The following is a 27,466-nucleotide window of genomic DNA, read 5'->3' on the forward strand; positions in this document are numbered from 1 at the left end:
GGGGAGTCCCTAACAAAACTCCATTCTAAAGTCACGAGGGACAGCGACCACCATTCCCAAGCACATATCCTCAGGAAAGGCAGCCCATATTCTGGAGGGTTTTTTTAAGGGCAGAGGTGGCCTTTTAAATTTACAGCTTGCCCACACAGTACACCTGCTATTTTCCAACAAGGTGCTAGGAATCTCTGGCTCTTTCTTTCCTCTTTCAGTTCCCCTTCCTTCCAGTCCCACCGGATCATCTTAGCAAAAGGCTGGACATCCCCCCCCCCCGTTTTGTTTCCGAAGAGGATTCCGCTGAGCTCATCAGGAAATTGGTCAACAAAATGTAACCACAAAGCTCGCTTTGTTATGCTTCCCCTCCCCTCACAAGGCAATACAAGGCACACTACCTATCTTTTAGTTCTTTAAAAATTACCTGGAGCAAATGCATTATGTACATCATATCAGAAGGCAACAGGATTTAGACAGATGGCCCGGGTCTCCAAGGGGTCCCCCTTGCCTTATTAGAAAGGTATCTCCCATAAATTGAACAATCCTTTCCCCAGAAGAAGTCTTTCCTCTATGTATTAGCCTAACTGGATTACGAAGATGAGGGAGGGCCTTTTAGGTTGGGTTTTTTTTTTTTTTTTATGAAGATGGCACTGTAAAAGGGAGCATCTGTTCAAGCACAGAAGCACAAATCTCTCAACATCAAAAATCAGGCTTGCTTTCAGACAACAACAAAGGCCACGTGGGGCCCAGAGGGGCTTCCAGGGTTGAACCGAGTGTATTCCTCGTTCGTTCGTCTTAGTCCGGGGGACCGAATCAACAGGCGCATCTCTTCTCTTCCGTTTTAGCCGAATCCAGCTTTCCCGAACTGCCCCCGTTGGCTGTTGAGTCTTGAGTCTTGTCGATGCACTGCTCCATGCGCTTCATTATCAAGTCCAAGAGCGTTTCCACTGCCTTGTCTATGTTTTGTCCGGTAGCCGCGCTCGTTTCAAAGTAGGGGATACTGACACAAGAAAAATATGATGATAAAACTTGTCAGGTGGAATGCTTTCAAAACGGAACATTTATTTATTGTGCTTCTACCCTGCTCTTTGTCCAGGAATCTCTGTGAGTGGTTTTCACCCAGGCACATGAACACATGAAGCTGCCTTCTACTGAATCAGACCCTTGGTCCACCAAAGTCAGTATTGTCTACTCAGACTGGCAGCAGCTCTCCAGGGTCTTAGGCAGGGGTCTTTCACATCACCTACTTGCCTAGTCCCTTTAACTGGAGATGTCACGGATTGAACCTGGGACCTTCTGCATGCCAAGCAGATGCTCTACCACTGAGCCACGGAGTCTCTCCTTAGATGGCCAGAACTCCTTATCTTCAGCAAGTATAGAGCAGTATCATGTGTCATTACAGCCCCCTGAGCACGCGGGCTCTGCAGCGAAATAACTCAGCTCTGGCTTTTCCTCCCCCGTAAGTCAGAATGAACCCCCAAACCTTTAGAGACTATTATTGCAGGAATAGATAAAATGAAGACTTGCTCCACCGACACCTACAAATAAAATGCTTTGTATCTCTATCAAACTTCCAATTGTAACCAACAAAGCATTTCTTGGGCAGCATTACACACCCATGTTGGAGAGGTTTCCATGGCATAATTTAAGAATCTTTAATGCTCATAGGAAATTAAAGCATCTGCTTAATTCCATGGGTTTCAGTGGCATACAAATTTAAAAGTTTGACCTTTCATGACTTCCTCCCCCCACACCTGCGGCATGACTGAGTCAGTCACTTCTCTCTACAGATTTAAGAACATAAGAAAAACCATGCTGGATCAGACCAAGGTCCATCAAATCCAGCAGTCTGTTCACACATTATCCTGCCTGTGTTCCACAGCACCTAATATAACAGGTATGCTCCTCTGACCCTGGAGAGAATAGGTATGCATCATGACTAGTATCCATTCTGACGAGTAGCCATGGATAGCCATCTCCTCTGTGAACATGTCCACTCCCCTCTTAAAGCCTTCCAAGTTAACATAAGAACATAAGAAAAGGCCTTCTGGATCAGACCAAGGCCCATCAAGTCCAGCAGTCTGTTCACACAGTGGCCAACCAGGGGCCTTTAGGAAGCCCACAAACAACATGACTGCAGAAGCATGATCCTGCCTCTGTTCTACAGCATTTAATATAATAGGCATGCTCCTCTGATCCTGGAGAGATACTTGAACCAACAAAAAGGTTTACCTACCCGTATTTGTCTGCCAGATCTTTCGCTTGTCTTTCACTGACCTCTCTCTGATCCGATAGGTCGGCTTTATTTCCAATTAATACTATATCTGGATTCTCACAATATGCATTTGCTTGTAGCTGACCTGAAGAAAACAGAAAGGGCTGCTCAAGTATATTGAAAATGCTTTTTAGAAACAGAGTAGTAAAAGAAAAACGTTATCTGTTGTGAATATCTTATTCACCAGGATAACATTTATTCAAAGTGATTGGGATGGTTGTGACCTAAGGCAGACTATTCATTCCAAGAACGTAACAACAAAGGAAAGTCCACAGAGGCCAAGTATTATGACAATTCCTCTCACTTTCTCAGCGTAATAAAAAGTCCAGAGGCACCTTAAAGCCAGCATGTTGTAGTGGTTAAGAGCAGTGGTTTGGAGCAATGGACTCTTTTATGATTATTTTTTTATTTTTCATTATTATATAGATATACAGCGGGGAAAAAGAGGAAAGGGAAAATAATATTGGCTAGATATCATTTTGTTAACATATAAAGATAACAGTGTTGCATAGTATTGCCATATGAACAAATTAATATTCTTAACTAAGTAGTAATTTAATTTGGTTGATCCTGTTATCTATTAATTTTAATGTATTCATAAAAAGGTTTCCATTTCTCCTGATATTGTCCTTGTATATTGTCTTTCATATATTCAGTTAGTTGTGCCATCGTTATGTATTCTAGAGATTTGTCTATCCATGTTTGGATTTTTGGAATATTATTTGTTTTCCAAATTGATGCCAAAACAACTCTTGCCGCCGTTACTAGATATTTTGTTATATCCTGTGGAGCAATGGACTCTTATCTGGAGAATGGACTCTGATCTGGGTTTGATTCCCCACTCCTACCACATGAGTGGCGGAGGCTAATTTGGTGAACTGGATTTGTTTCCCCACTCCTACACACGGAGCCAGCTGGGTGACCTTGGGCTAGTCCCAGCTCTCTTAGAGCTCTCTCAGCCCCACCTACCTCACAGGGTGTCTGTTGTGGGGAGGGGAAGGGAAGGTGATAAGCCAGTTTGATTCTTCCTTAAGTGGTAGAGAAAGTCGGCATATAAAAACCAACTTTTCTTCTTCTTCCAAGAAGGAGAAGGGCAGTTGCTCTAGCCCCCCGATCATTTTGGTTGCTCTTTTCTGCACCTTCTCAAGCTTTGCAATATCCCTTTTTAAGCACTTTCAATACAGTTTTTAGGCACTTTCAATACACAGTTCTTACACTCCTAAATGGTAGGCTGGCTTTATTATCCACATACTGGGTACGTGGAAAGGAGGCAGGAGCAGATACTGAAAGAGCAGCGACTTGCCCAGGGCTACCAGCATGCAAGTTTGCATCTGAAGAAAGACGCTTATGCATTTGCTTCGTTTATACCCCATAGTTTCTCCTCAGTGGGATACCTAAGCAGCTTCCAACATCGCTTTCTTCTCCTCTGTTTTATCCTCACCTGGCAGGCAGGTTAGGCTGAGAGAGTGAGATTGGCCCAGGGTCACCCAGCAAGCTTCCATGGTAGAGTGGGGATTCATACCTGGGTCTCCCAGATCCTAGTCCGAAACTCTAACCCAGAGTTTCCCAAACTCTTTGAGTCACAGAGCACTTTTCAGGAGAGAAATTCATCACGGAGCACTAATTTCCACCTAGCACCTATCTACTAAACCGAATGGCGGTAGTATTTTTCTTTCCAATCTCTTCATGGAACACTAGATGTTTCGCGAAGCACCAAGTGCTCCTTGGAACACAGCTTGGGAACCTCTGCTCTAACAGCTGCACCACATAACACTTGAACCAGAGACCTTCTGGCTCACAGCTTCAGGGGGCCCCCGTCATTTCTTTTACGGTGTGTGTCCAAACCGTTCACTGGACTTTCTTCCTTGGTCCCATCACCTTTATCTGTCAGAACGGGTTATGGGTTTGCCTGGGTTCACAATTTTTATCCTGACTTCCCATCTCTTGAGCAGGGATGACTACTGAATGAAGGGTGACACATGCGATGAAGTTGAACCTAAAAGCACTCGAGGCCGAGAAAGGCAGCTGCTCCCTCCCACTTACTCATCCAGTTTCTGACATTTAGGAAGCTCTGTTGACTGGTGAGATCAAACATGAGCAAGAAGCCCATGGCATCTCTGAAAAACGCTGTCGTGAGACTTCGGAATCTGCCGACGGAAAGAGAAAAGGAAAGGATCAACATCCAGACTGAGTTTTAAAAAGAGACTCAGTAAACATTTCTGTTTAACGGTACTGAAATCAACCAAGCGTTGGGGGTACCCTTCCTCATACATTCTCGGGTGGAAGCAAACCTCTCCCCAGGAATGCAGGGCGGCGTTTTTATCAGAATGTTTTCAACTGCAAACACTGAAGCCACTGTGGATTTACACTCCCCACATGAAGCTGCCTTATACTGAATCAGACTTTTTGGTCAATCAAAATTAGACTTCTCTACTCTGGCAGCGGGTCTCCAGGGTCTCAAGTAGAGGTTTTTCACATCACCTACTGCCTGGTCCATTTTAACAGGAGATGCTGGGGATTGAACCTGGGACCTTCTGCATGCCAAGCAAGCGCTCTGCCACTGAGCCACGGCAGTTGCATTTCTCTAACTTCTTTTCTTGACATAACAAAAGTCAGATTTGATTACTTCACTAAGACTTTGGTCCAATTTGTCTACATTTCCAGGGACAGTAAAAGACAGTTTCCAAATAAGTACAAATGGAACCAGAAGGGGGTAAAATTTTGGCTTTCTTTTCAACTATTACCACACCATTGCTAAATCTTAAGAGTCCCAAAAAAAGCAAGCCACATCACGTATCACCTGCAGCAGTAAAACATTTGCTGGATTCATAAGAGGTGTAACGTCACCCACAGCTACTAGGTGTAACTTCTCCTGAAATTAGTAGGATATGTGGCTAAATGGATCAAGAACTGAGGCTCTGACGGCTAAAACAGGCTTGGAAATATGAGGTAAGTGTCCAGCAAAGAATCAAAAGCAAGAATGTCTCTGCCAGAGACACTGATTCCTTGCCCAGCAAAGCACCCGTTCCGTCTCCTGATCACTAGGATGTGGTGGGAGGGCAGGGTGGCAAATTTGCTATGGCAATGCCAATCTTAAAAAAATGTACAGTATATGCCGACTCGCCTCAGCAAACGAAGTATACAAAGAATTCCTGTTCCCATCCGCCTAAAAGCACCCCACATCTCTCATTGTCTAATCAAAGTATCTATAGATTCGAGTTAAGAAACTGAGCACAGAGATTTCTTCTCCAAACATGCCATGAAAGACGCAAGGCAAGTGTGCAGGAAATGTCACCATCTTGCCAAGCTGCTATCTGGAAAAAGCCTGAGTGATATCCCACGGACGAGTCTTTCATCTTGCGCTTCCTATTCTCTTTGCTTTAGAGAAATCAGAGTTCTCCTGCATTACCTTTCTTGCCCAGCTGTGTCCCAGAGCTGCAGATGAACCTTAAAGGCCTTCCCGGGCGATCCATTAGTCCCTCGGCTATTGTACACCTGAAAAGCAGAAGAGGCGTTTGTCAAAACAAAAGGCAGTCGTCACTGGTTGCTTTAGAGGCACCTTTTGTTAACTTGCAGCCAAGAGCATTTGCCTGACTTGGCCTCACCAAGACTGCCAATAGCGGGGATCATTGGGGGGGCCCTTCGGTCCCGTTTGCTTGCCATGGGCATTATCACCTGCCCATGACAATCACACAGACATCCACTGCCATAAGGGTTGCTTGAGAACCCAAGAACCCTGCCGGATCAGACCGGCAGTCCAACATCCTGTTTCACAAAGGGATCAACCCCGTTACCATTGGGATTGGTACCCAAAAAGTTAGATAAAAACCACAGAGTCTTGTTTAGCTATATGACAACAGCAGCAAAAGTGGCTTTAGCTTCAGTGTGGAAACAAGAAGATATCCCAGGTTTGGAAAGACGGCAAGGGAAAATGGCCGAACACGCAGTGATGGCAAAACTACTGAATCTCTTGAAAAGAAAACCGAGGAATGAATTTCAGAATAAATGGACATTTTATTATGATTATGCCAAATTGAAATCGAAATTTAGTAAAGCAGGATAAATGGATCATACTTCTTTGACTAGAATAGCAGTAGGTTGTAATAGATTAAATGATTATAATAAATAGATTAGTAAGGAAAATTCAGGAGATATAGATTAAAGCACAGATAAATATGAAAGATAAGTAAGACAATAAAATGTAGTGATCATTCTATATAAATTAGGGAAACAATTAAATATAAGTCTGGTTTTGTGAGTCTACAGGGGAAATATCAGAGACGGTCTTAGAATAGATTATTAAGTAAACAAATCTTTATTTAAACACAAATAGAATGTATTATAAGGTAAAGGTAAAGGTCCCCTGTGCAAGCACCGGGTCATTCCTGACCCATGGGGTGTTGTCACATCCCAACGTTTCCTAGGCAGACTTTGTTTACGGGGTGGTTTGCCAGTGCCTTCCCCAGTCATCTTCCCTTTACCCCCAGCAAGCTGGGTACTCATTTCACCGACCTCGGAGGGATGGAAGGCGGAGTCGACCTTGAGCCAGCGACCTGAAACCGATTTCCGTCGGGATCGAACTCAGGTCGCAAGCAGAGCTTTGACTGCAGTACTGCAGCTTACCACTCTGCACCGCGGAGCTCCTTAGAATAGAAGACAATATATATACCGATGTCCTTGGAAGTCTGAATATGCTATATGTATGAGTTAGCATGTGTGTTTTGATTTTCTGTAATATATAAATTTTCAATAATATATATATATATTTAAAAACCCGATGCCCAGGGGTGGCCAACAAACAGGGCACAGAGGTCGAGGCCTTCCCTGCTGTTTCCTCCTGGCACTGGTGTTCAGAGGTTTACTGCTTCTGTGTGCGGAGGTTCCCTTTAGTCACCATGGCCATTGATGGATCTGTCAAAGCCTGATTCAATAAGATTATTATTAGAAGAAAAGTGATATATAAATACAAGAACAGGAATTCAAACCCTGACAGAAACACAGAAAAATAAAAAATTCTCAGTCACCTCTGCATCAATTTATTAGACACATTTCTAAGTGAGAATTATGTGATTTTGTGCTACTAAAAATCAGATAGGGCATTGATTTTTGGGGGGGGGTTAATTTATTTTCCTATTACTGTGCAATGCATTTGGGGAGGGGTGAAATGGACAGTTACAGTTTTGGGGGACAGCTCCGTGAAAATGAGGCCTTAGTGGTAAGAACGGAAAGACAGCAGTCTATGTTTACTTCCCAGAATAGCAAGTTCCAATGTGCATTTTGTGCCTTTTTAACAAACAGAACAACAAACAAGGATTTTTTATCTGATTGAGACACCGTGCGGCCTTGATACCGGAGCTCGATTGCCAGCGCAACTGTTGACGCAGGGAGGAAAAGATGGAAACGGCCCAAAGGGCTGTGAGCATGTTTCAAAAACGTCATCGCCACGACCCTCCACTACATTTAGATTCCTAGAATTGCCCTGCAACAGTACAGAATTCTTTTTTTTTAAAAAAAGACTGTGGTTGTGGAACAATACACAGATAAGGTATAACATGATTAGGAAGAGTTTTCTAACAGAGCGGTTCCTCAGTGGGACAGGCTTCCTCGGGAGGTGGTAAGCTCTCCTTCCCTGGAGGTTTTAAAGCAGAGGCTAGATGGCCATCTGTCAGCAATGCTGATTCTATGACTTTAGGCAGATAATGAGAGGGAGGGCATCTTGGCCATCTTCTGGGCATGGAGTAGGGGTCACTGGGGGTGTGGGGGGAGGTAGTTGTGAATTTCCTGCATTGTGCAGGGGGTTGAACTATATGACCCTGGTGGTCCCTTCCAACTCTATGATTCTATGATACTTAAGACACATAACAAAATGGTAGATTTAAATACCCATCCCAACTTCATTTGTAACATAACCTGTTATGTGGAAGAGTGGGGAATCAAACCCGGTTCTCCAGGTTAGAGTCCACCACTCCAAACCACCGCTCTTAACCACTACACCACGCTGGCTCCCTCATATTATATCGTGGGCAATTGTTTTGAATTGTGAGCCACCCCGGGTGCCAGGGCAGAAAGGCTGTAAGCCAATGTATTCAACACATTAAGCCAAGCTCATCATAGGTCCTGGGACCAGTCAGAACTAAAAGGCCCCATTTAAACATCTCATTGTGGGCTAGGCCGCTGTGATACAATGATCAGATGGGACAAGTCGGATGGGAGGAATCCGGGTTCAACTGCCCACCCAGCTGTGAAATCACTGGTTCACTCTCTTTTAGCCTAACCTACGTCACAAGTAAAGTTACCAACTCCAGTTTGGGAAATTCATGGAGATCTGGAAACTATGCCCAGGGAAGGTGGAATCTGGGGAGGGGAAGGAACTCAGCATAGATACAATTCCATAGAGTCGGCCCTGTGAAGCTGCCATTTTCCAGCACCTACTGCATTGCCAAAGATTATAACAGCCTCCCTTGGTCAACTGAAAGTACCAGCAGTTATTTCCAATGTCATAATTATTAACAGTACGGAGTTCTCAGAAGACCTACAAGGGCATCTCTCAGCCCTGACCGCGATGCATCACATGAACACATGAAGCTGCCTTATACTGAATCAAACCATCAGTCCATCAAAGTCAGTATTGCCTACTCAGACCGGCAGAGGCTCTCCAGGGTCTCAGTCAGAGGTCTTTCACATCACCTACTCGCCTAGTCCCTTTAAGTGGAGGTGCTAGGGATTGAACCTGGGACCTTCTGCATACCAAGCAGATGCCCTTCCACAGAGCCACAGCTTTAACGGGTAAACCAGCCAGCGATGAATGGCACAAAGACTTCTGCTGTCTAGGGTAGCCAAACTGGCACCCAAAACGCCTAAACTGTTTACAACCTCTGCTGCACAAAGCAAGCCAAAAGTTTTCTTTCTAATGGACATGGAGAGCCAGCATGGTGTAGTGGTTAAGCGCGGTGGTTTAGAGCGGTGGAGTCTGATCTGGAGAACCGGGTTTGATTCCCCACTCCTCCACATGAGCGGCAGAGGCTAATCTGGTGAACTGGATTTGTTTCCCCACTTCTACACACGAAGCCAGCAGGGTGATCTTGGGCTAGTCACACTCTCTCAGCCCCACCTACCTCACAGGGTGTCTGCTGTGGGGAGGGGAAGGGAAGGTGATTGTAAGCCGCTTTGAGTCTCCCTTAAGTGGCAGAGAAAGTCCGCATATAAAAACTAACTCTTCTTCATCATCAAGTATTAGTAAGCTATTTCCGAAACCTGTATGAATACTCTGAATAATGCTTAAAATGTTGCTAAGAGATTCAAAATTATACCACAGTCTCAAAGCTCAGAACATGCAGAGAAGCAGAGAGAAATCATCTGAAATGTCTGCAAAATTTAAAACTCTGCATGAACACGGCCTTTGGCTAGCTTAAGCATCTGGACAAATCGCTCACAACTCAGAGGAGAGCTATACAACGACCAGCATGCCTTGTGGCAAACTGGATGGAGAAACACTAAATGTTTTACCAGGAGGGGTATGCTGGCAGGTTTCAAATATATGGAATATTTCAAGTATTCAAAAGGGACCTGGGAAAAAAGAGGTCTTTAAAACAAACAAACAAACAAACAGAGAGAGAGAGAGAGAGAGAGAGAGAGAGAGAGAGAGAGAGAGAGAGAGAGAGAGAGAGAGAGAGAACGGAGACTCACCACACGTTTTTCCCGGAAGTCGATTCCAACTGTTGTGATGAACTTAGGGTTGAACTTGTTGTCCGTGTATCTGTACAGGAAGGTCGTCTTCCCAACCCCGGAGTCCCCCAGGGCCAGGAGCTTGATCAGGTAGTCATAGTCCCCCCCATCAGTCATAATGCTGACCTTGATGGACCTGCACACCAGGGAAAGAGCAAAGCCTGGGATGAGAGAAAAGTCCACAACACAAACAACAAAGCGCTTCCGAGTTTCTTTTACACTATTCATACATCCCACAGGCAGGGCCGGTGCCAGTCTTTTTAGCACCCTGTGTGTGTGTGTGTGTGTGTGTGTTAAGTGCCGTCAAGTCACTTCCTACTCACGGCGACCCTATCAATCAAAATCCTCCAAAATGTCCTATCTTTGACAGCCTTGCTCAGATCTTGCAAACTGAGGGCCATGGCTTCCTTTATTGAGTCAATCCATCTCTTGTTGGGTCTTCCTCTTCTCCTGCTGCCCTCAACTTTTCCTAGCATGACGGTCTTTTCCAGTGACTCTTGCCTTCTCATAATGTGACCAAAATACGATCGTCTCAGTTTAGTCATTTTAGCTTCTAGGGTCAGTTCAGGCTTGATTTGATCTAGAACCCACTGATTTGTTTTTTTTTTTGGCAGTCCAGGGTTTCCGTAACACTCTCCTCCAACACCACATTTCAAAGGAGTCTACTTTTTGCACCCTAGGCAAGGCTAACTACTTGTGCCCCCCACCCTGCTAACCAATTTTCAAAAACAGATGTCTTGTAGAAAAAATAAAAGCCTGATGCATTCCTCCAAAACTTTTTATAAGACATTATAATTAATTGTATTCCATAGCACTGTTGTGGTACTTATCTTAAAATAAAAAATATAAATTGTCAGTTGCATTTTTTCAAGAAACTAATCTGTTTGAAACTGTGCCCCTCAGGCCAGTTCTGCGTCCCTCTGAGGTCTGCACCCTAGGCAACCGCCTAGTTCGCCTAATGGTAAGACCAGCAGCCTCTTACCTGTGGGAAGAACAGCAGCAGCAAGCCATGAGGCTTGCTGATATCATACTGATATCATACTGCTGATATCATACTGCCCTTGTACAAATCTATGGTGAGACCACACTTGGAATACTGTGTACAGTTCTGGTCACCACACCTAAAAAAGGATATTACAGAGCTTGAGAAGGTGCAGAAAAGAGCTACCAAAATGATCAGGGGACTAGAGCAACTGTCCTATGGGGATCGGTTAGGACGCTTAGGGCTGTTTAGCTTGGAAAGAAGGCGGCTGAGGGGAGACATGATAGAGGTCTATAAAATTATGCATGGTTTGGAGAGAGTGGACAGGGAGACGTTTTTCTCCCTCTCCCATAATACTAGAACACGGGGTCATCTGCTGAAGCTGGAGGGTGAGAGATTCAAAACAGATAAAAGGAAGTGTTTTTTCACACAACGCATAGTTAAATTGTGGAACTCCCTGCCCCAGGATGTGGTGATGGCTGCCAGCTTGGAGGGCTTTAAGAGGGGAGTGGACATATTCATGGAGGAGAGGGGTATTCATGGCTGTTAGTTAGAATGGATACTAGTCATGCTGCATGCCTATTCTCTCTAGTATCAGAGGAGCATGCCTATTATATCGGGTGCTTTGGGACACAGGCAGGATGGTGCTGCTGCAGTTGTCTTGTTTGCGGGCTTCCTAGAGGCACCTGGTTGGCCACTGTGTGAACAGACTGCTGAACTTGATGGGCCTGGGTCTGATCCAGCAGGGCCTTTCTTATGTTCTTATGCCCTTTGCCCCTACGTGCGTGTGTGTGGAAAGTGCCATCAAGTAACAACAGACTTATGGTGACCCCACGAACCGTCATTTTCCATTTCCTTGCAACAAACATTTCCCATAAAGTCAGCCTACACAATTTTCAGCATTACTTTTACGTCTGTAAGTCAGTGTTATACACTAATAGCCCATTCCTGAGCTGACGGTGTACGGAGACGGCGGGGAAAAGGCACAGCTGAGGCTAATCTGGTGAACTGGGTTGGTTTCCCCACTCCTGCACATGAAGCCAGCTGGGCGATCTTGGGCTAGTCACAGCTCTCTTAGAGCTCTCTCAGCCCCACAGGGCTACCTCACAGGGCGTCTGTGGTGGGGAGGAGAAGGAAAGGTGATTGTAAGCTGGTTTGATTCTTCCTTAAGTGGTAGAGAAAGTTGGCATATAAAGAACAACTCTTCTCCTTCTTCGCAGCTCACAGCTTGCATCTGGAATCTCCTTCAGATTCCCCCTTGCCGTTCCCGAGTTCAGCTTTTGGCACCCTGAAACACGTCCCCCCACCTACGTGGCCTGGGCCGGAAGAGGGAGCAGCCGACCAGATGCAGGAAGGCCACTGCGGCTTTATAATAAACGATACAAAATCACCTGGCTGCTGATCAAAAGGGAAGGTTCGCTGAGGGACGATCTTTGTTCTGGATAATGTAAGAGGGGATAGGATGCCTCAAAGGGATATTGGGCAACGGCTCCCTGGCTGCTGCTATAAGCAAGAGAACTAACCAGTTACACGGCCCCCTTTTCCGGATAAAAAGGAACACGCTCAAAAGAGGCTCAAGTCTATGGGCCACCATCCTTCCACGGTTTACTCCATCTGACCCATTAAACAAGGGTACAAAGAGATGGATAGGAGGGAAGTCCTATCCCCACTGGGGAGGGGCCGTGGCTCAATGGTAGAGCATCTGCTTGGCATGCAGAAGGTCCCAGGTTCAACCCCCGGCATCTCCAGTTAGAGGGACGAGGCAAGTAGGTGATGTGAAAGACCTCATCCTGAGACCCTGGAAAGCTGCTGCCGGTCTGAGCAGACAATACTGACTTTGATGGACCAAGGGTCTGATTCAGTATAAGGCAGCTTCATGTGTTCTCATCTGTTCATTGTAGTCAACAGAACTTAGGGTCAGTCAATGACCCTGACTGGTGGCAGATTCAGGTCTGAAGGAAACGCTTCTCCGCCCAACGAATGATCAACAGATGGCATCCACCAGCACAAGATACCATGACAGGCTTTAGGCCACATTTATTTGTGATGCTGGTGAGGCCAAGACACTCATGGGTGTGTCTTTTCGCTCATGCTGCCATGTCTTAATTAGATTGGGCTGTGATGTAACCCATGCCAAACAGCTAAGCTTGTTGGAACACTATCTGCACAGGTAGCTACGTTGCACAGGTAGTAGCCCAGTTTAACACAAGGTATTAAGAACATAAGAAAAGCCATGCTGGATGAGACCAAGGCCCATCATGTCCAGCAGTCTGTTCACACAGTGGCCAACCAACAAGACAACTGAATCAGCACCCTGCCTGTGTTCCACAGCATCTAATATAATATGCATGCTCCTCTGATACTGGAAAGAATGGGTATGCATCATGACTAGGGTTGCCAACCTCCAGGCAGTAGCTGGAGATCTCCTGCTATTACAACTGATCTCCAGCAGCCAGATATCAGTTCACCTGGAGAAAATGGCCGTTTTGGCAATTGGACTCTATTGCACTGAAGTCCCCTCCCTACTCAGGCTCTGCCCCAAAAATCTCCAGGTATTTCCCAACCCGGAGCTGGCAACCCTTGTCATGACTAGTACTCATTTTGACTAGTAGCCATGGATAGCCCTCTCCTCCATGAACATGTTCACTCCCCTCTGAAAGCCTTCCAAGTTGGCAGCCATCGCCACATCCTGGGGCAGGGAGTTCCACAATTTAATTATACTGTGTGAGTATAAAGGCACACAAGTGAATTATTTTCCCTAGCCACATTTTAATTACGCTTTAAATCGCTTTTAAAGAAGGATTAGACAAATTCACAGAGGACCGATCCATCAATAAGCTATTTGCCACTATTGGTAAATAAAGCCTCCGTTCAGAGGTAGAGCACCTCCGTACACCAGAGATGGATGTGCCATAGCAATGGAAGACTGTTTACCCTGCTGGGGAACTTCCCAGAGGCAACTGGCTAGCCACTATTAGAAACAGGATCCTAGCTGGACAGGATGAACCTCTGTTATGATCCAGTAGGGCACTTCTCAGGTGTGCCAGAGGGCAAATTGAGGACTGTGTGTACCTAGAGGCCCATCCTCTAGGTATCCTTTTTTGCTAGAGACATACAGCATTAGACTCACCCCCCAAAATGCCTTCTCCTTCCCGTCACTAAATTCTTAGTAAAAGACATTCTTACGTATTTGAACACCCGATTATCTACGCCCGAGGACCCAGATCAAATTTTATTGCGTTTTGCATCTGGACACACATGGCGATTCAGTCAGTGCACCTCTGATCTTACTATTAGCCTCCTGGACACACCATTCGCATTCGTCTGATTTCCTCTCTCTGCCTAATCAACTGAACAAACTTCGGCTCTGCATGAAGACGTTTCCTGAATTCGAGCTTGTCTCTCCAAGTCAGGGACTCGATTACTTGAAGCTTCAATGGCCTGGCAAGCTGGGGTCAGGCCGCCATGTATCGGTGCCATCTGCCAGACCTCAACACCGACGGCGTTTTGTTGCCATCTGGCTGCAATCAAACCGACTTCCTCCGCCAAGCCTCAAACTAATGGCCAGATTAGAAGGCCCTACAATCAGCCTCGTTTCCCTTCCTGAAGTCCCTTTTGGAGTATGATCCAATTCAAGGTACATTCTGAACCACTGTTATTACCTCGATACCTGACAGCATATTCATCGCTTTACTCTGCTCCGGTTAGACCTCACCTAGAGTACTGTGATCAGTTTCGGGCACCACAATTTAAGAAGGATGTAGACAAGCTGGAAGGTATCCAAAGGAGGGCAACAAAGATGATGAGGGGTCTGGAGACCAAGTCCTATGAGGAAAGGTTGAAGGAGCTGGGTATGTTTAGCCTGAAGAGGAGAAGACTGAGAGGGGATATGACAATTATCTTCAAGTACTTGAAGGGCTGTCATATAGAGGAGGGTACCGAGTTGTTTTCTGTTGCCCCAGAAGGTCGCACCAGAACCAACGGGTTGAAATTAAATCCAAAGAGTTTCTGTCTAGACATCAGGAAGAATTTTCTAACAGTGAGAGTGGTTCCTCAGTGGAACAGGCTTCCTCGGGAGGTGGTAGGCTCTCCTTCCCTGGAGGTTTTTAAGCAGAGGCTAGATGGCCATCTGTCAGCAATGCTGATTCTATGACCTTAGGCAGTTCATGAGAGGGAGGGCATCTTGGCCATCTTCTGGGCGTAGGTGGAGTAGGGGGTCACTGGGGGTGTGAGGTGGGAGGTAGTTGTGAATTTCCTGCAGTGTGTAGGGGGTTGGACTAGATGACCCTGGTGGTCCCTTCCAACTCTATGATTCTATGATCTTGCCTCTCCTTCTACTTAAGGAAAAGGGGAGAAATTAAGATTTCACTTTGCATATAGATTGTTCAAGGACCCACTACTAACACGTCAAGGAAAGAACACACTTTATTCCAAATAAGCTCCATAGAAAACAGACTGAAACAACGAGAAGTGTAATGGCACTGTGAGGGAAAGCTATAAAAATAAAAGAGCAAATCTTTGCAGGAGAGATTACCCCTCTTCGTTTGGCAGGGGTCTTCTCCCAATATGGGACAGACCCAGAAGGTGGAGCCGCAGAAGGACTCTTAGGTCTTTGTGCACAAATCAGGAAATATGATTGTAGACAGCTTAAGGTCAAAAGGTTCGCTCACACATTTTTCCTGCATGGAACCAGGTCGTCTCTGAAGTCGCCGCACGGCAGCTGTTTGCATGATGCTTGCGCATTGTGCTGTATGTGAATTTTGCTTATATTAATTGATTTTTTAAATGTACACCCGCCTTATTCCCAAGGAACACTTATTTCAGAAAAAGTATTATGCGCATAGCAACTCTGAATTGAGTGGCCGTCTGGCTACTGGCTATGTTTGCCTTCTGGGCAAGCTGTATTTCCACCGCAGCAGTGTTTCTTCACTGTATTAGTACTCCCAAGATGACATTTATTTATTAAAATATTTATATCCCACCTTTCCTGTTGGTTCAAGGCAGCTTAAAATAATTGCTACAATGTCCCCAGCTAAAACCAAAGATAAAATAAAAAGCCCCAAATCCCCCTCTTCCTCCACTTAAAAGATACCTGCCATTCAGACCTCATCAAAAGAACTGGCAAACAGGCAAGCCTTGCAGGGCCTCCTGAAAGTCTCCAAGGAGGGGACCCCCTTACTTCTTCGGGGAGCCCATTCCACAGAGCCCGTTTGGAAAAGGCCCGGGCTCTGGTTGAAGAAGACTTGGTTTTCATATGCCAATTTTCTCTACCTTTTTAAAGGAGAATCAAACTGGCTTATAATCTCCTTTCCTTCCTCTCCCCACAACAGACACCCTGTGAGGTAGGTGGGGCTGAGAGAGCTCTAAGAGAGCTGTGACTAGCCCAAGGTCACCCAGCAGGCTTCATGTGGAGGAGCGGGGAATCAAACCCAGCTCTCCAGATTAGAGTCCTCTGCTCTTAACCAATACACCATGCCAGAACGACCTCCATAAGTAGTGAGATAGCCAACATATTGCTGCCTGATGGCCGTAGTTGGCACACAGGAGCATGTGGAAGTAGGCAATCCTTCAAATATGTGGGTCCCAGGTCACGAAGGGCTTTAAAGGACATAACAAGCACCTTGAATTGAACCCAGAAACAGACTGGCAGCCCATGAAGCTGTTTCAAAATGGACAACAAGTGTCCCCTGCAACTAGCCCCTGCCTGTAGCGGGGATGCTGCATTCTGGACCAGTTATAGTTTCTAGGTTGTCTTCAAGGGCAGCCCCATGCAGAGCACATTGCAGTAATCTAGCCATGATGTTTCAGAAGCATGGATGATTGTGGCCAGATCAGCTGAGTCTAGGTAATGAGAAAGTTGACAAAGCAGCTGATAGAAGGCACTCCTGGCCACCATGCTAACCTGCTTCTGAAACAGCAAGGCAGGGGTCCATGAGCACCCCCAAGCTCTTAACCTGTTCTCAACCTGGGAAGGGGCTGTGGCTCAGTGGCAGAGCATCTGCTTGGCATGCAGAAGGTCCCAGGTTCAATTCCCAGCATCTCCAGTTAAAGGGACTAGGCAAGTAGGTGATGTGAAAGGCCTCTGCCTGAGATACCCTGGAGAGCCGCAGCTGGTCTGAGTAGACAATACTGACTTTGATGGACCAAGGGTCTGGTTCAGTGTAAGGCAGCCTCATGTGTCCTTGTGTGAAAAAGCCAACGTTACTTCAACTAGGGCAAGTGGATTCAGTTATCCAGGGAACACTTGTTGTCCATTTTGAAACAGCTTCATGGAAAAGTAGCAGGGCCCAACCCTGTATTCACAAAGGTAACACAAACACTGACCGGGCTATTTTAAGACTGAAATACAAGCACTTAACATGTTGAAATGAGCACTCTTTAATTTGGGAAGGGTGAATCTCAATAAATTGAAACACAGAGACCAATACAACCAGCCATGAGTAATAATAATAGCTAACTTCCATCACATCGCAACTGACCTATGGGTGACCCCCTCAAGGGGTTTTCAAGGCAAAGGATAAGAAGTGGTTTGGCCATTGCCTGCCTCTGCACAGCAAACCCTGGACTTCCTTGGTAGTCCTCTCATCCAAATACGGACCCTGCTTAGCTTCCAAGCTCTGACCAGCTCAGGCTAAAACAGTAGGGGCACTTTCACACATACTGAATAATGCACTTTCAATCCAGCTTCAATGTACTTTAAGGATTGTTTGCAAGTGGATTTTGCCATTTCACACAGTAAAATCTAGCTTCAAAGTGCATTGAAAGTGCATTATTTAGCATATGTGAAAGTGCCCTAAATCATCATCTAGTCCCTCCTCCCCTTGAGCTATCACATCTTAACAGCTTTCAAAGAGTTAAACTTTCCCTCTGAAGGTATTGCCAATGTATTTCAAATACAACAATATTTTTTAAAAAAAACAACCCAGAGGAATTCATAACTCACTCTGCCAGCATTAAACTGCCTTTGAAATCAAATTAATTATCTCCAACCTCTTCGATTTCCTTGACACATACAAAGCACCCACGCTTTGCAATCACAAGGCAAGAGAAGATATTTAGGTCTCGCCAAAGCAAACCGCAGGTTAATAAAAAATCTTTTATAAATCAGCCAATTAATGAAACACACACACACACACACAAACTGTACTGGCCCTGCAGTCATGTGCTCCACGTCATTTTCTCCTGAGACATATTCCAAGAAATTCGTGCATTCACAGAAGCGAGCGATATGCTAATCACACACCGTTCGCCTTTGGAAACCTTGATATTCGGCAACAAAAACCATCTTGGCATAGCATGTGCCCATCCTTAAGGAAAGCGGTCGCAACACGCAATGGTTTCCCCCTCTCCCCTTAAAACCGAGGTCCTCAACCTTTCTGATCCGGTGGGCACCTTTGAATTATGGCGTCGTGTGGTGGGTGTGGCCGCCAGGAGGTGGAGCCAGCCAGGTATTTCCCAATCCAGAGTTGGCAACCTTATTACAGTCACAGTGAAGGTCCTTGTGCTGTGGCGGGAGATGCTGCCAAAGCACCATCTTTAAAAATCTACACAGGAAATCAAGTCTCCAGTGGCGAAGGCAAAGGCGAAGAAGAAGAGTTAGTTTTTATATGGCAACTTTCTCTATACCGCTTAAGGGAGACTCAAACCGGCTTACAATCACCTTTCCTTCCCCTCCCCACAACAGACACCCTGTGAGGTAGGCGGGGCTGAGAGAGCTGTGACTAGCCCAGGTCACCCAGCTGGCTTCGTGGGTAGGGGTGGGGAAGCAAATCCAGTTCACCAGATTAGCCTCCGCCGCTCACGTGGAGGAGTGGGGAATCAAACCCGGTTCTCCAGATCAGACTCTACTGCTCCAGTAAGAAGCCTTGCTGGACACAAACCCCACCTGGCCCCGTCCACTTTCTAAAAATACTTAGTGGGCTCCGGGAACGGTATGAGTGGGTACCATGGAACCCATGGGCACCACGTTGGGGACCCCTGCCTTAAAATATGTTCCGGGAAATTCCAAGCCCCTTACCCCATGCTCCTACAGGCTGTCTATCTAGAGTATAGAGGACCACTATCCCTTTGAAAGCGCTCTCACAACAGCAGAAAGCGCACCTGATGGCACGTCACCCTTCTCTGACAGCCACCCTTCAAACTACAAATACCACTAAGAATTTGGTCACAACAATCCTGCCTGCGTGTGTGTTAAGTGCCGTCAAGTCGCTGCCGACTCATGGTGACCCTATGAATCAATGTCCTCCAAGATATCCTATCTTTGACAGCCATGCTCAGATCTTGCAAATTGAGGGCTGTGGCTTCCTTTATTGAGTCAATCCATCTCTCGTTGGGTCTTCCTCTTTTCCTGCTGCCCTCAACTTTTCCTAGCATGACTGTCTTTTCCAGTTACTCTTGTCGTCTCATGATGTGACCAACATACGATAGCCTCAGTTTAGTCGTTTTAGCTTCTAGGGTCAGTTTAGGCTTGATTTGATCTAGAACCCACTAATTCGTTTTTTTGGCAGTCCACAGTATCCCTGCTTAGCGGGCACTTTTCCAAACAGCACTACACCACTAAAACTTTTAAATATTTATTTCAAAGGCCTTTCTGATCATGCAGCCCCTGGGAGGTTTCCCTTCCACCCCCTCCTTTTTGCTTTTCGTCCACTCCAAGTTCCTAGTAAGACATTATTAAACTACAAGGGCCCGTACACATTCCCTTGTGCTTTACCCTCCCCAAAACCTGCTTGGTGGCTAAATGAATCACTCCTGTCATTGACTCCGGTAAAGAAGGCCCGCCGTTAATAACCAGGCAGTCCATTCTGTCACACCTGAGTAATAGAATCAGGTCGCCGTGGCTGCGGACAATAAAACCATTGTTTAGCACCGCCATGCCCACCCAAAGTGGAGGCCTTTGCCAAAAAGCAACCGCGACCGGCCACAGAAACCCCAGTTCAGCCGCCCTTCGGCCCGATTTTGATTCACACAAGCAAGCAAAAGGGAACGTGGGCAAAGGTGCCTCTTGAATGCATCAGAGGTCGCAGGTAAGAATGGCACGAGAAGGAAATCGGATCGAAGAATTTAAAGGCCCTTTACAGCCATTTACTCGCAGGCAGGCCCCATTCTTTTCAGTGGCAGGTGAACAAAGAACAGATTGTTTAAAACAGTGGTTCCCAACCTTTTTTTGACCAGGGACCACTAGGACTTTTTTGTTCGGTGCAGGGACCCCAAGGTTCAAAATAAAAATTCCGAGAATTTGAAAATAAACTTTAATCATAACTGTTAGTTAAACATTAAACTTAGAATAATATTTGAATATATATTTTTATAATAGAGAACTTTTAATTGAAAATATTAATTTATTATGGGTTTATAACTTTGTTTCGCAAACCTTAATTTAGTTCTCGCGGACCCCTGGGGGTCCACGGATCCCTGGTTGGGAACCAGTGGTTTAAAAAGACAGGGAGGAGGAGAGAGGCGGGAGCCTTCGGAACAAACAGCCACATGGCAAGGGTGGGAAAAGCGTTGACTGTCGAACTTCTGCACCACGCATAGGTTTGCCAGCTCCAGGTTGGGAAATTCCTGGAAACTGGGGGGTGGTGCCCAGGGAGGGGGGGTTTGGGGAAGGGAGGGACTGCAGTGGGGTATAATGCCATAGCGCCCACCCTCCACAGCAGCCACTTTCTCCAGGGGATCTGATCTCTCTACTCTAGAAATTAGGTGCGATTCTGGGAGATCTCCCGGCCTCGCCTGGAAGTTGGAAATCTTAGCGGCACTTATGTGGCGCAAGGTGTAAAGGGAGGACTCCGGCACCTTTAAGAAGCAAAATGGAAACTTTCAGAGATACCGGATAAGATGGACTGGATAAATAAAATGTTGGAACTAGCAGAAATGGCTAAACCTACGGCTTTAGTAAATCAAAAGGAGAATACAGAATTTGTGGGAGAATGGGAGGCACGGACAATATATTGTCAAAATGAATTTAAATTGGGAAGTATTGAAGGTTATGTTTTGCTCTAATTCAATTGATTAAGGTAGAAATACTATTAAGATAAATTATTTAGATTTTAAGAATTGTTCCGATTTATATAACAAGTATTGTATTGAATTAGAAATTAAATGCAAAGGTGACAATAAAGTTATCAAAAAGATAGAGGAGGAGAGAGGGGAAGTAAACGTAAATATATGAATTAATTAGTTATATAGAATAGAGAAATATTGTTTATATCATATAATCATCTTAATGAATGATGGAAACTACTGTAATATAAAAAACAATTAAAAATGTTATAAAAAAAAGAAGCAGTTACATTTGCCAACATTTTCGTTAGTGAAAATAGGGACATGCTTGTAGTACACTGATTCTGACCCCGTTGATGCCTGCTTCCCCCACACTCACACATGTGCCTGCTATAGCATTACCAAGCCCCCTCTGGTAGCAGGGATTCCCCCCCTCCCGGAGCTCAGCTGGCTGGTGGGGGAAAATGGCAGGAAACGGGGGGACGTCGGCAACATCCCAACACATCGACATCATTCCCTGCATGCCGAGAAGTGATGGCAGCACGCTTCCAGGGATGCTTTAACATTTCGGCAAAACTCTATAGAGTTTTGTCCAAGTGCCAGAGCGTCCCCGGCATCCCCCGGCGACTCACTAACATCATATCCAGGTGCATGGAGATTGAAAGGGAGGGGAGGGGCAGGAGTGGATTGAAAAAATGATGGAATTAGTAGAAATGGCAAAACCTACGGCGTCGGTAAACCAAAAGGATGATAATGAATTTGCAAAAGATTGGGAGGCATGGACAATTTATTGTAGAGATGAACTTAAATGTGATATTAATAAATGTATTTTGTTCTAATTCAGAACGGATGTATTGGGCATGGACGGTCTTGTTATAATTGAATTAGAAAAACAATACAAAGAGAAAAAAATGTTAACTAAAAGATCAGAGGAGGGGGGAGGGGAAGTTAAAGAACTATACTTTTTAAAATGTGTAATGGAATGTATAATGATTATTTGGAAAAAAAATAAAACAAATTATTTAAAAAAAAGAAAGGGAGGGGAGGGGCCGTGGCTCAGTGATAGAGCATCTGCTTGGCACGCAGAAGGTCCCAGGTTCAATCCCCGGCCTCTCCAGTTAAAGGGACTAGGCAAGCAGGTGATGTGAAAGACCCCTGCCTGAGACCCTGGAGAGCTGCTGCCGGTCTGAGCAGACAATACTGACTTTGATGGACCGAGGGTCTGATTCAGTAGAAGGCAGCTTCATGTGTTCAAATCAGCATGTCCCCAGCACTGATACTTTTATAGGGTCACCAACTGACTAGCGAAGCCAGCCCAGCCAGTTCGTCTGCTTTTTACCCCAGTTTCACCGGCAGAAATGAGCAAGTGAAACTGTTCCCAGAGCGGAGATAAACGTTGTCACCTGGTAAAGTCTGTTCATCCAGCTAACCTTAAAAGACAGGGACCAGTTAAAGTGTTGGAGATTTGTGCGGGGGAAAGAGTGATATCTCTCTACCCCACAAAGGAGGAAAAGCGGCAATTCTTGACAGAGGCCGTGCCTACAATCCCATGACAACAACGGCCACTTCTGCAACCTGTTGCGTGTTTTAGAAACTAACTGGGGAGAAATATGCAGCAAGAGCCGCTTCCTGAGAAGTGCTTCAAAGAAACAGGAAACTGGGGGGGGAAAGGAGGCTTCCTGTCGGAGAGATGGACCAACTTCAGGGCACACCTTCCTCCTTTCTCTTCCTTTTCCTCTCCTCAGCCTACGCTGGCACAGGGAGAACAGCTCTGAAGAGGGCTGACTTCTGCATTTCTTTTTCATCTTAACAATGTCTGTGGATGCTGTCTTTTGGAAAACTAAAAATGCAACCTGTTATCTAGCAGGAGAAATACACAGTCTGGTTTCTTAACGTATTTGCCAGCAGATAATGAGTACCCAGCTTGCTGTCGGTAAAGTGTAGATGACTGGGGAAAGCAATGGCAAACCACCCCGTAAACACAGTCTGCCTAGGAAATGTCAGGATGTGACGTCACCCCATGGGTCAGTAGTGACCCGGTGCCTGCACAGGGGACAACCTTTACCTTTATAATATTGCTAGTTACAGTACTTTTTTCACCTTTCTGGCTTTATTCAATCTATTTCCAGACTTTTCAGTATGCTAGGCAGAGTTTCCCAGGCATTCTTCAAGCAGGGAAGATGTATGGAAAGCGGAAGGACAGCCGTTGCGATTTTTATCTGTGTCAAATAGGTTTGTTACCCTTTTCCTGACACATGTTTTATCTATGCCCTTAACAGCCTGCATGACAGGCATAGATCCCGGCTGACAAGTCCAAGTCTCCCTAGCTCGGCAACTCAATGCTGGGGAAGGTTGTATCTCTTTAATGTTTGCCTGTCGTGCAAGAATGTAAAAGGCTTGTGTCAATCAAAGCGTTGGTTTTCACCTTAATACAGACTTGGATGTATGCGCAGGAATGTGTGGGGTAATGCTTTTGCTCAAGCAAGATGACCGCAGAAAGAAACGGGAGGATGGGACAATGCGACAAAAGAAGGCAGACAAACTCTTTGCAGAGAAGTCTTAGTGCCTGATAGTGAAACTGTTTGGAGACAGTTTCTCACTAGCTTATGCTGTAGCGGTTCCCACCCCACCCACCCACCCACCCACCGGGACACCCAATGGCTGTTGGTTCCCCCCAGCAAAGCAGCATCTCGTCTAGGGTTGCCAACAGCCTGCAAGGGGTGGGGGGATGTGCTTTCTTTTTAATTGAGGCTTATTGTGTGGACACAGGCAGCGGAATCTTTTTCATGGTTTGAAGGGAAAATAGCATCACCTAATAAATATAGGGTTGCCAACCTCCCACGTGGGGCCAGGAGACCTCCCAGAATAACAACTGACCTCAGTTGTGTGTGAGTGTAAAGTGTCGTCAAGTCACAGCCGACTCATGGCGATGCCAAGCAAGGGGCTTTCGAGGCAGGTGAGAAGCAGAGGTGGTTTGCCATTGCCTTCCTCTGCAGAGGCTTCCTTGGTGGTCTCCCTTCCAAGTACCAACCCTGCTTAGCTTCCTAGATCGGGCTATTTCATGGTGCTTTCCCTCCCCGCAGTGATCAGTTAGCATTGAGAAAATGGCTGCTTTGGAGGGTGAACTCTATGGAATTATAACCTGCTGAGGTCCCTGCCCTCCCCAAACCCTGCCCACCCCAAGATCCACCCCAAATCTCCAGGAATTTCCCTACCCAGAATTGGCAACCCTACATAAATACCATCTGTTGAGCCTCTGTTAAAGGAACAAGACACTTTCCCCCAGGCTGTTGGCAACTCTAGGTAGCTGACAAGCAATAAAGAAGACATCAAACTAGTTATTTAAATGTGTTCACATGCAACCTCTAAATTCACCTGGTTGTAACTATAGTTGGCAACTCTTTTTGGTCACCAAACCGGTATTCAATTAAGCTGCTATCAATCCCACCCCAAATCCTGCTACTGATAAACTGTTCTTTTCAATAGGCCTTCGGACACTAAAGCTTATGTTCTCCCAATTGTATTCCCAGGGGGGGAAAGGGCTAGAAACTTCACTTTAAAAAACAAAAAACACTGATAATACCGGGTGAATTTTATGTGAGGGGATGGAAAACATTTCTCGAAGTTTTTGGGAAAGCTTCTAATCCCTCGATGTCCTGCCACAAAGGGCTACAGCTTATCATTCACACCCAAATAGATCTGCAGCAGAACAAAACACTTCAGTTCCCGTAACTTTTCTCTAAAGCCCTTTCTACAGCGCTTATCGCTTCCACCCTTCACTTCCTGGATAAGCATTCCCTCTCCCTCCTTCTGATCTTTCTCCCCCTCTCACTTACATTGGGTTATAAAACCCTCAAGGCTGCTAGTCCCAATATTATTCATGGAAGGTTTTGCATTGGATTTGCCACTCTATAGATGCACACTTTCCCCATCCGAATTCTCAAAACTCTGCATGGGGGCTTATTGCTGAGCTTTTGAAAATATGGATGGGGGGAAAGCGCGTCTAAAGAGTGGCAAGTCCAAGGCAAAACCTCCCGTGAATGATCGGGACTCCCAAATCATGCCTTCTCCGGCCTCACAAGGTTTAGCAGCCGGCCCAGCCTACCTTGTAAACAGCCGGCTCAGGAACCAGGTAATGGGCAGAGTGGAAATGCAAGTTCTTTAGGGGCAGGAGGAACTTCTCCTTTGTGACTCAGCTGGGCCTCAGCTCCAGCTCAGTTATCACTCTGCTCCACCCCTTAAAAACACTGCAGTTTCTTCACAAATGTTCCTTTTGCTGTTTCACCGAACACATTTTTTCAGCCTCTTCACAGCAATGAGCAGAAAAAAAGAATTTCGCTTACAAAGGAAAACATCCTGTATCTCTCTCTCTCTTTTTTTTCTGTTCCCCCCCCCCCCAGCTGAATTCACATATGGTGGAAGGGTCTTGGGAAGAGCTCGACAGGTGCCTAGATTGCAAGAGAAATGCTTTCTGGAACGTCACAGAAACAACCAATGTGGGTTGGGCACGAGTTGAGTCACAAGCGGACGGAAGAAGACTAAGACATAGAAAGTGGTTGTGTATGGGATAAACTGGCAAAAATGGATTTTACTATTTTAGTTATTGAGTTATAGAAACAAGTTTTATTACTTTTCTATTTTACTGTTAATAATGTAACCGTTAAAACTGTTTATAGACACTTTGGAGGTCTGGTGATGGGTCACTTTTTTAAGGTGGGTGGAGGTTCAAAAAGGGTATCTTTGTTTTTTGAACTTTATAACTTTGTAACTAAGAATGTTTGAACTAGAACATACCATTGATACTCTTTTGTATTTTGTATTTTCTTTTTATTATTGTATTTGTTTTGTTTGATGTTATAAAAATAAAAAAATATATATATAAAAAAAGGAAGTGGTTGTGTGAATTGGCCCTTTTTTCATTTGGAGGAACCGCCTGCATTGGCAGGCAGTCACCAAAATGCCATGACCAAGTCATCGCAGTTTTGTTACCAGTTCACAGCACAGCCTGTGTGGCCCTGCAAAATATCTGCGGATCGCTCGTGTTGTCCTATCGCGTACGATCGCTAGTTAGAGACAGGTCTGAGTAAGGGTTTTGGCACACGGCTCTCATTTCCTACTCCTCCAAGGAGCCACAGAGAAGTTGATAAACATGCCCAAATGGCTGCCGGCAAGAATGCTATCAGGATGTTGTCAGTTTCCCTATCCCTGTTGGGCATGTCCCAAAATCTGATGTTGGCGCCAGAAATCCTATATAACAAAGGCCCACGCTTTGGCAGGTTTGCCATCGTGGGATGGAAAAACGTTTGAAAGAGAGGGGAAGAGAACACTTCCAGGCTTTCTCCTGGGTAAAAGCACTATCCTTCCCCCTTAGCAATGCCACAGGGGGGACAAGCACTGTTTCCCTCTGTTTGGAGAAGACGCTGGTGCCTTGCATCAGCAGCCAGTATTCCGGTTTCCACCCTCGTGTCACATGAACACATGAAGTTGCCTTATACCGAGTCGGACAATAATCTGTCAAACCTGACTACTCCAGGGGTCCCTGACCTTTTTGAGCCTGTGGGCACGGTGGGCGCAGCCACAAAACGGCTACTGAAGGCGGAGGCGGCTACAAAATGATTGCTGCAGCTTAACTTCAGTGACACCGTGCAGATCCTTATGCTATGGTGGCAGCTAATGCCGAAGCAACATTTAAAAAGAAAATCTGCACAGACAATCAAATGTCCAGTAGTCAATCAGAAACTCTGCTGGGAAAAAGCCCTATCAGGTTCCCACCCACTTCCTAAAAACACTTGGTGGCCGCCAAAAAAGGTGTCGGCGGGTTCCACAGCTCCCACACACACCACACTGGGGACCCCTGGTCTACTCTGACTGGCAAGCAGCTCTCCAGGATCTCAGGCACAGGTCTTTCACAGCAATGCAGGGGACTGAACCCGGGACCTTCTGCACGCCGAGCAGATTCTCTACCACTGAACCCCAACCCTTCTCCGTCTGCTTCCCAAACAACAAGGCACGAGCAAAGGGATATTAAAAACTGTTCTGCAGTATATTGAGACAATTGGCTCCAACTGTGACACAGGGGCTACGTGGCTCGACTTGTTCTTGGCCGCCCGTGGGCCGGCACAGCAGCCCATCGGGATCTTCCATAGTAAGCCAAAGGGCCGTCCTGCCCTTGAGTGCTACGCTTAGCAGGCTTGAGAGAAAACAGAGAAGAATGGATACAGGCATACAGAACTCTGGGTGATAAACAGCGCGGTGGATGTCTGGAAACATAAGTGAGGGGCCAGCTACAGTCCCGTGCAGACAACTAAAATCTGAGGGCAGTCAACGTGTGGAGGGGAACCCAATGAACCCATCACTGACCCACGCTTGTTGACCAACTTTGTTGCACAGAACCCTATACATATGCAAAGGGCATGTGCCTCTCCATGCAATCTCATCCTAGTGCCCTGCATTATTTTGGTGAGAGAACCCACGCATGTGCTGTTTGCATG

The 27,466-nt window shown here is 45.8% G+C and overlaps 1 protein-coding gene across 1 annotated transcript; it reads right to left on the reverse strand.

Annotated features, from left to right (window-relative positions):
- Nucleotides 1-796: 796 nt before the first annotated feature.
- RAB27B (RAB27B, member RAS oncogene family) lies at nucleotides 797-25,100 on the reverse strand. The gene is made up of 6 exons (XM_056848152.1): nucleotides 25,081-25,100; nucleotides 9,953-10,127; nucleotides 5,676-5,761; nucleotides 4,310-4,413; nucleotides 2,228-2,351; nucleotides 797-991 (listed from the first exon to the last, which is right to left on the reverse strand). Exons 2-6 carry the CDS (start codon nucleotides 10,106-10,108, stop codon nucleotides 805-807), a joined length of 657 nt encoding a protein of 218 aa, XP_056704130.1. The 5' UTR covers nucleotides 10,109-10,127; nucleotides 25,081-25,100; the 3' UTR covers nucleotides 797-804.
- Between the last annotated feature and the right edge of the window lie 2,366 nt (nucleotides 25,101-27,466).

This window comes from Euleptes europaea, chromosome 4 (assembly GCF_029931775.1).
Source record: "Euleptes europaea isolate rEulEur1 chromosome 4, rEulEur1.hap1, whole genome shotgun sequence".
In the NCBI taxonomy this organism is placed as follows: domain Eukaryota; kingdom Metazoa; phylum Chordata; class Lepidosauria; order Squamata; family Sphaerodactylidae; genus Euleptes; species Euleptes europaea.

What these genes read in the sequence shown, in the direction of transcription:
- RAB27B (XM_056848152.1), bottom strand. Translation starts at nt 10,108, where the DNA reads ATGACTGATGGGGGGGACTATGACTACCTGATCAAGCTCCTGGCCCTG. An exon ending in GACACAGCTGGGCAAGAAAG is followed by an intron (nt 4,414 to 5,675) that starts GTAATGCAGGAG and finishes TTCCGTCGGCAG; the next exon opens with ATTCCGAAGTCTCACGACAG. An exon ending in AAATGTCAGAAACTGGATGA is followed by an intron (nt 2,352 to 4,309) that starts GTAAGTGGGAGG and finishes TGTTTTCTTCAG; the next exon opens with GTCAGCTACAAGCAAATGCA.